This window comes from Rhamphochromis sp. 'chilingali', assembly GCF_963969265.1.
Source record: "Rhamphochromis sp. 'chilingali' genome assembly, chromosome: 8".
In the NCBI taxonomy this organism is placed as follows: Eukaryota; Metazoa; Chordata; class Actinopteri; order Cichliformes; family Cichlidae; genus Rhamphochromis; species Rhamphochromis sp. 'chilingali'.
The window spans coordinates 6226577-6235637 of NC_137935.1; the positions used below are offsets into that span (position 1 = coordinate 6226577).

Here is a 9061-nt window from a genome sequence, read left to right on the forward strand (position 1 = left end):
GGAAACTGGCTGCTTTTTCACTGTTTTTCAATCCAGTCATTGTATCTGATAATATGAATCAGTCGAGCATAAAAGGCTTGCACAGAAGACACCTGAGTGAGTTTTATTTTTATACAAACATAAAAAGAGAACTCAGGGAGGAACCAGTGTTGTGTCTACACATAACAGGTAACTTAGGTATTTTGTTACTAACATACTATCAACCTGTTGTAACAACACGCAGCATTTCCTTACTTGAATCTCCGAAATATAATATATGATGCAAAATATAACACAGTTTGACAGCCATAAAATAATATTTTAATATTTTCACACCAACAAGGTGTTTACCAAATAGCTATTAGCCAAATAGTTACATTACTTAAAATAGTTGTGCATACCTTGGCATTGTGCGCAGGATATTTCTTAAAAGTTCTGAAGAAACTGGAAAAGTGTAGGACAAAAGTAGAAGGGAAAAGCCCAAAAAGAAACTACAGCAGATGAACAGTATTTTATAGTCAAGAAATAGGCCCTTCAGTTGAGTCTGTTCATTGAAGTACGATTAGAAATGGTCTGAGGGAAAAAGTGTCTGTGAAGAAGACATTCTCAAGGAAGGACAAAAAATGTGTAAAAATTTGAACAAGGTAGGGGGGAAAGTTGTACAAATTGTCAATCTGTACAGAAGAGGTAAGCAGAGGTACAACAGTGAGTCCCTACAGCCGTCTTTAGAACACAGAGGTGGTTTTGTCAAAACTGATGAAATAATAAATGAAGCAAAGTACTGTATGTACAAATTCTTTAGTTATTTCTTTATGTACTGTATTCCATGTATGTTTGCATGTTTAGGTAAATCACTGCATCACCACTGTGCTACTATTGTTTCTAACCGATAAAGCTTTTGTATTTATTTATTTATATTTTAAGTCACATTATTAATACTTATTTGGCAACAAAGGGAGTACTATTCAGTATATTTCTGTTGACTAACAACAGACTTCTGGCAGGCATGTGTCATGATGATGAAAGACTGTGTGGTTGCAGAATGGAGAACTATTACTACTCCCAGCTTACAGTTGTGGCCAGACGTTTTCAGACACTGATGATGCACAAGAATTTCAAGGAGATTTTGGCCTCTTAATGATTTCTTTGAATTGTTCTTTTTCAGGGTGGAATGATTGCATAGCATACATCTTTACTGACTTATACTCCCCTATTAATTTTAGTTAAATTTAGTTAAATTGCACCTCAACCACATGCTTTTGGCCATCAACAAGCTTCTGGGATAATTCTTTCTGGATATTTGAATTTAAATGGGTCCATTTCCTAGCATAGGCCTGACTTTTAAGCAAAGTACACAAATTTCCATTAAGGTTGAGATCTGACATTCCAGTAGTTTACTGTTCATTGCAGGCCTGAGTCTTGGCAGTTACTTTCTTGTTCCTGAGCAACCTAACAAATTTCTTTCATCTGAGGGTAAGAGTTTGAGTGACACATCTGAATAACTTGTATTCACGTAAAATTATTTGAACCAAAGATTTTCAGATCTGCAGTTATTTAGAAATAGCCCCAAGAGACCCTCCCAGCTTGTGCAAACCTATGTTTCTCCTTCTTAAATCTTCAGTCAGTTCTTTGGACTCTTTGTTCTGAGCACTGGTCAATCTAATTAGTGCTGATAAACAAATCATTTTAATGCTGTTGTAGCCAATCACTGACCCGATGTGACCTCTGTATATTAGTGGATAGCCTTTAATGACACAGAGTTCACTTATTAGCCAAGCCCCTATTCTCAAGAAGATGTGAAGACTTTTTAGAAGATATCCCTAACTGTTAGGCATTTTCTAGTCCTTTGACCAAAGTATTTGCAGGACAGACAGTACCAAAGAAAAAAAAGACATAACAGCTGTGAGTGAATATTTTTTGAATGGGAAAATATCTGGGCATTACTACACCTTGATTTGTATTTTTTTTTTTTTAATTTTCTGGTCAGTTAGATTATCAAGAGTTTAATTTGCCCATCACACTTTATTTCAGTATTACCTAGCCATCATTAAGGAAACTGGCTTAAAATGAGGTAATATAACTGGATAAAGTCATCCAAGAATCTCTAGATAGGTCTCAAATGACATAAAGAGGACTCATTAGATGCCTGTTTCTTTTTCTTTTTTTGGCCAGTAGGTATTTTCTGTGCTATAAGGGATTGTGTGACTGGCCACCAAAAAACAAGGCTGGCATTGTTCCTCTTTTTTTCTTCATGGGTCTCATTCAGGGAATGATTCAGCGTTTTTCATCATTCTGTCACATGTCACAGAAATATGCACACATGGACTAAAATACTGTGTATCCAGTTTAAAAAAACTAACAAACTCCAAAACACTTAAAAGTATCTTTACTCGATTCAGTTTATGCATCTCAGTAAATAAATGTAAATGTTTAATTGGTGTAAAAATAGATAAAACTGTTTTTCAGAAAAAAATCTACAGCATTTTACTATAAACTAACACTCCCTGGGTTCATGTACATTTCAGCATTGGACTATTCTATTAACAATGATATGTATTTTTGTGGTTGTCTCATATTATAAGACATCCTTTTGTATCAGATTTTAAAGAAAACTTTGATGTCTCCAGAAACCCAAGTTCAGTTTGGAGGTAGAAATGATGCCACCTTAAGCTGACTCCACCTTCAGTCATCTAAACTGAATAAAGAAGGTAGAATCTCTTTCTCCCTCTCTCTTCCTCTCTCGCTAAAAGCCTTGCACAGGCCTTTGAGCCACAGAGATCCAATGTCACCTTCATCTCAAGAGGGTTGAGCTCACCGACACAGAAGCCCTCCCATCTCACAGCGTACTGAAACAGAATTTTGTTCAGCTCCTTCCTCATCCCCTGCTCCAACTATGTATTCTACCGGTTTGGAGATCCTCGGGATCATTCTGGCTGTGGCTGGCTGGCTGGGAGTAATGGTGACCTGTGGCCTGCCTATGTGGAGAGTGGCTGCCTACATCGGCCAGAACATTGTCATCTCTCAGGTTATCTGGGAAGGCTTGTGGATGAACTGTTCTGTACAGAGCACAGGACAGATGCACTGCAAGGTACATGACTCCATGCTGGGGCTTCCAGTTGACCTGCAAGCAGCTCGTGCCTTGGTCATCATCTCTCTGGTTCTTTGCATTGTGGGCATCATTTTGTCAGTGGCTGGTGCCAAGTGCACCAACTGTAGCCGGGATGTGAGCAGTAAACCTCGCCTCATGGTGGCTGCTGGGGTGACATTTGTGGTGGCTGGACTGCTGCTTCTGCTGGCTGTGTCCTGGACAGCTCACGCCATTGTCCTGGGCTTCTATGACCCCATGCTGGAGGAGACAGGGAAGAGGGAGTTTGGTAATGCTCTGTACTTTGGTTGGGCTGCTTCCTGCCTGCTGATTCTAGGGGGAGCCCTGCTCTGCTGCTCCTGCCCTCGCAGATCAACCACGGCACCAAGTGGTGGTGGTTCTGCACCTTCCCGCATTGACTACTCAGCTGTAAAAACCATATCAGTCAATGGATACACCAGAAGAGACTATGTATGACTGTGTGACATGAGGAAATGATGAACTGCATTTATAAATTTGTGGTTAGTAGATGCATGTTTGGTGCTAGCTTCAAATGTTTAAATGACTGATCCGTGTTTCATGTTTTAGTCGTGAACATTTTTTTTAAAATGATGTGCATTTTTTTGTTTCTTTTGCAAGTATGAACACATTTTTTTCCTCAAAAAGCTGAAATCAAGATGTTTCTAACCTTTAGAAATCTTCACACAATGTACTTGGAAGTAAATTCTGACAAGAGGAAGTTTCACAACTTCAGTTGAAAAGTAAAACTTTTTTTTCAGTAACTGGTTTGTTATCAACTTTTCTTTATAGTGCACTTTGTGCTGTGCTTTTTATTCCAAAAGGTTTGTTGGTGTGCAGAGGCAGGGACATATACCGGCTATAGAGTTCAGCCATGTTTGACCAAGAAGTGCAGTTCAGGGGCATTCCAGCTTTGGATATTTTATTTCAATGTAGATGGAAGAAACTAACAATAGATGGCTTGTTTCAGAAGAGCACCTTGTGCTCCCTTTCTTTTGTAGCCTGCCCTCCATTTGCAAAGTGAAATTGAGTCGGAGATAACAGTCTCCATCTGCAGGGGATGTAACCTCTGCCGAGTCACAACTGAGCCACAAAGACTCTATTGATCAGCTAGTTTGCAACTAATTGCTGTGCACTTCTGCTTGGCATTGGATTCACAGACTCAAAATATAGTTTGAATGTTTAAAAGGGTATGTCAATTCTTTTTTTCTTTTTTTTAAAAAAGCAAACACTATATAAAAAAGATTTACTATGAAAGAAATTATGCTTAAATAGTACACTTTAACAATATAGACAGAAAAATAGTCGACTTGCTTCATTTAAGGTCAACCAACCCATGTGATTTAATCCGTTCGACAAACAAGAAGAGCTAAAAATCCACAAGAAACACAAATTAGAAAACATTTCATCTCTTCTTAACTTAGGCATTAGATACGAAGTTACATATATTTATTAGTATACAGTAAAGTATATTTACGAGCTTCTAAATATACTAGAAATTCCTTTTCAGTAGCCACAGAGCTGCTTACAAAATGTGTCATTCAGCACAACAGTGCAATCGGGTGCTAGTCAGAAGTGATGGAAAACATATTAGTACAAGCCAGCTCCCATTTCAAAGAAACTGCAGATGCAAGAGAGAAACAATGATGTTGTTGTTGGTTAAACCATCATTTCCCAGCAGAGGTTGACTCAGGATAAAATGTTAAGGCTTTTTATATTTTTACTGTTCTTATTCTGATGGGCCAAGGCTTGCTCAACAACTTCAAGAAAATATAAATTTCTTGAATAATGTTTGATTTAAGCCCAAGCATTCAAGTGTCTGAAGGCCATGCGTTTGACTGCTGTGGTCCTATGATCATGTCAATAATGTTCATGTTAGTAAAATGGTTTACAAAGTGAAAATGATGCCGTGCAGTTTGTGTTAGTGTGATGAGGAAGCTCTGCTAAATCTTGGAGGCCAGAGTGTAAGTTTTTCTCCACAGCACACTGAAATAAAAGTTGAAATAAATGATGCAATGATTTTCTGAAAAAGGACACTGATAATCCATTCCACCCACCCACAGGACACCTAAACAGACTATTTATGCATTTTCCAACACACTGGCCTATTATATAGTGTTTTCTTCTATTACGAGCACGTGTGTGTACTGAGAGAAATACAGATGTTCCTAAAAGAGTTTCACGAAAGTAATATATTCAGTGCACACTGTATTATGTTAGAGGGGTTTTGTGTTGCATTGCAGTTCCACAAGTAGTGTTAGTCAAGAACTTCCCAGAAGGACAGATTAGTCATTTGAACAGATGCAGTGAAGCTGTTTTCAGCAGTACATATCAGCACATTACACACCCTATTATGATGACATAATATCTAACAATTTAAGCTTTCTAAATTGAGGCTGCTTGAGTAACTCAGTGTGTGCTTTACACTAAGAGAAAATTAACTCGTTCAACATTCTTATCAATCACCTGTCTTAAAAAGACATTTTTTAAAATGATATTTCTATAAAAAGCAGAGAAAGAAACCTAGGCCTTGTCTTTTTTGTGGCCAGATGAAAGCGCTTTTTCCAAAACATTTATATCTCTAAACTTATAAAGATTAAACATTTTTAGGTGGAATTGTGAAAGCTTTCCATAGAACTTGGGATGATGTTTTTTTTTAATCAAATTTATCAGAGGTATGCAGAGGCTTTCACATATATACAAATACAACTTTCACATAATCAGAGAACTCCCACTGGTTTCCAGAGAACTCCCCCCCCCCCCCCCCCATTTGCTTTTCACCACTTCCATCATGTTCGGGGTTCAGTGACTACTGTTTATCCAAATAAGGTGTAATAAAGTACTAATGGCATTCACAAACCCATTTGTGCAACTTGCATAAGCATTTTTAACAAATTTTCTTTCTGATTCATTTGCCACACACTACTACAATGATACTATTGCTGAAGTTGTCCTCTACTTTCAAGCATTCATCCTTCAACCTTTAACTTTTCTGTTATTCTTTAACTACTGTAGACTTGAGAGAAAAAGCCACTGTTTACTCTCCCCTCACCCAAACAGGTGGGAGAGCTGCTAAGGCCGTGAAAGTTGAATCATTAAGCTGAGTCGGCTGTTTCTGGCAGTACAAATGAGGTGGGGCAGTTAACTATTTGAACTCCTCCAATCAATATCCATGTGACTCCACCTATTTAAAACCATCTGTTCTCGTATCAGCAATAATCTCAATAAATCACTCAGATCTCTTCAAACTACTCTGAGGACATCTGACACTTGACACTTGACAGTGGACACTTCGTATTTACACACAGTGCAGACATGCCTTCAATGGGATTAGAGATTCTTGGAGTGGCCCTGGCTTTCCTTGGATGGATCTTTGCCATTGCGTCTTGCGTTTTGCCCATGTGGAAAGTAACAGCTTTTATTCAAAGTAATATCATCACTACTGAGACGAGCTGGGAGGGCATCTGGATGGAGTGCCGAATCCAGAGCACAGGTTACATGGGGTGTAAAATTCATTACTCCATGTTGGATCTAAGTCCTGAGCTTCAGGCCGCGCGTGCCCTTACTATCCTCTCCATTCTTTTGGGAATTGTGGGGCTTTTTGCAGCCTTTGTGGGAGCAAAGTGTACCAACTGTGTGGATGAAAAGGCAACCAAGGCTCAAGTGATGATTGTTGCTGGTGTGAACTTTATCCTGGCATCTCTGAGCCAGATGATACCCGTGTCATGGTTTGCCCACAATATCATGATGGACTTCCACAATTCAACGGGATCGGGGGAGAAGAAAGACTTCGGTGCAGCTTTGTACCTGGGCTGGGCAGCAGCTGCTTTTCTTCTCATAGGAGGGGCCATCCTCTTGTGCAGCCGGTCCCAGAAGCCTCAGAAAAAGCATGGGCCTCCATCAACGGTATACGCTCAACCTAAGTCCGTCGTCCCCAGTGACTATGACAGGAAAGACTACGTCTGAAAAAAACATCTGCTCTTTTATCATATCTTTGCCATCATGGTTGAGGAGAAGAGCCATTTCTTAGAAATTGGTATCGCTCTGCTTTCATGTTCAGAAGGAAATTCCATATTCTGTCTTGGTATATTGTCATGTCCTACATTTTAAGTGCAGACATGTTGCTGTTGGAGATTAACAACTTTAAAGTTCTATTATTTGCAGTCCAAATTTAGAGAGTTTATTCATTTATATGCCTGAAGTTTAAATTGTGTTGATTACGCATTTTTAAATACACATAAATGCTTTGATTAGAATAAGGTGTCATTGTGTTCTGTCTGTATCTATCTATATGCTTTTTTACATCTGTTTCTCTGGAATGTTTTCTTGATTTACATGTTTTTAATGCCCTTTTTAAACAAACCTCTTGTGATGATTTTGACTGTTGACAATGAGCCCTCACTGTTGAAAATGACGGATTGCTAAGGCTTCAAGATAATCTATTTATCTGTCTATAAAGGATCCTGCAGTTAATGTAAAAAATAATCAATGCGTGACTATGACTGTTTTAAGTGATTGCAAAAATTTAAGTTAAAAAGTATAAAGGGCAGGAAAAAAAGAGTGTAAGCAACAAATACATGAAATTAAATGTCAATCAAAATAATCGATGTCAGTGGGTTTTGTTTTTTTTAAGAAATCCGAGGTGTACGATGATCTTTGGATGAATGTTACTGTGAGATAGGGTATGCAGTGTAAAATAAAATAAATAAAAAATAAGTGAATGTGAATAAGCGAACACCCAAAAGAAGCTTTTTCTTCCTTTTTACTTTTTTGAGAGTGAGCTATCTGGTATATCAACATTTGAGAAAAACCATGCAAAATACACACATTAATAATATTTCATAGCATCAACGAAGTAATGTATGTTTTGACTTTTTCAAAATCTAGTTGCTTCCATCATTGGCTGAGAAGCAGTGCTCTATTACACAGCAGTTATATAAACTAATGGTAATGATATAAAATTAACCAAGTCTCTGTTTGATGGTAGACTGGTCAATTATACTCTACTGTTCATACTAAAATGAGAATGTACTAATTTAGAACAAAAATGGTCAAGCTTGATATTGTAGGGGTGTAAAGAAGAACAATGTCATTAATTTTACACACTCAGATTCATTAGACAACTCAGAGTCTCTGTCACAGCACTTATTCATCTCCCTGTCTCCCATATGTCTGCAGGCTCTGTGATAACAAGAACCGCTACCTTGTCTTACACACATACAACTATCTGAACTCTCACTCCAAACAATGAACCCATTTTACTCCTGGGTTACAGAGTGCTGGGGGATGGGGGCATTCTTAGGGAGACAGTCTTGGACGAAAAGAAATTCAAGGACATTCTACAGACAGATGGATTCATTAAGACTCATAAAGGTTAACAGGACTGCCAGGTGAAAGCCAGCCTCATAAGTCTACTCTTTGTATGTGTAAGGATTTAACTTCAACCGAGGTAGTCTGTGCTCTCGTAAAGCTGCAGAGAATCTTCACTCCCTCGCTTAGGAGAAGCAAGGGCTTTTGCAGTGATTATCAGGAGAGTAACAGTTTGTTTTGGAAGTAGTGAGACCAGAATTCTTCATTTATCAGGCATTTCAAAAAAAGCAACATGATATCACAGAGGGAAGGCTGGGCTGAAGGTTTATCAGCTTTAAGAGCAGCTGCAAAGTGAAAGGAAAGATTTCACTGGTTTCACAAAATTTCATTACATAAACGTTTTCTGAGAAGGTAAAATTCCATTTATATTCTTTTTTTAATAAGTTTGCTTGACAACAAAGATCTTTTTTTCTTCCCATACTTTTGTACATTAAACTTAAAACACTTTTAGCTGTAAAAGACCTCTTTGTGGTCAGGCCCATTGTGAAGTTGGCCATGTAAGCCGATAGCAGAAAGACTTGAGTGTCCAGGTAATCCCTCCCCTTTTAGTGATGTCAGCTTCATCACAGACTCCTCCCCTGCACCTGACCAGCCTTATAAAATCAGCTC

At 38.3% G+C, this 9061-nt stretch overlaps 1 protein-coding gene across 1 annotated transcript; it reads left to right on the forward strand.

Annotated features, from left to right (window-relative positions):
- The first annotated feature begins 2726 nt into the window (after positions 1 to 2726).
- Positions 2727 to 7811, forward strand: LOC308401040 (uncharacterized protein). Its single transcript, XM_080889099.1, has 2 exons — positions 2727 to 3535; positions 6359 to 7811. The coding sequence occupies exons 1-2, from the start codon at positions 2873 to 2875 to the stop codon at positions 7046 to 7048; spliced, it is 1353 nt and encodes a 450-aa protein (XP_080745225.1). The 5' UTR covers positions 2727 to 2872; the 3' UTR covers positions 7049 to 7811.
- Positions 7812 to 9061: the final 1250 nt, after the last annotated feature.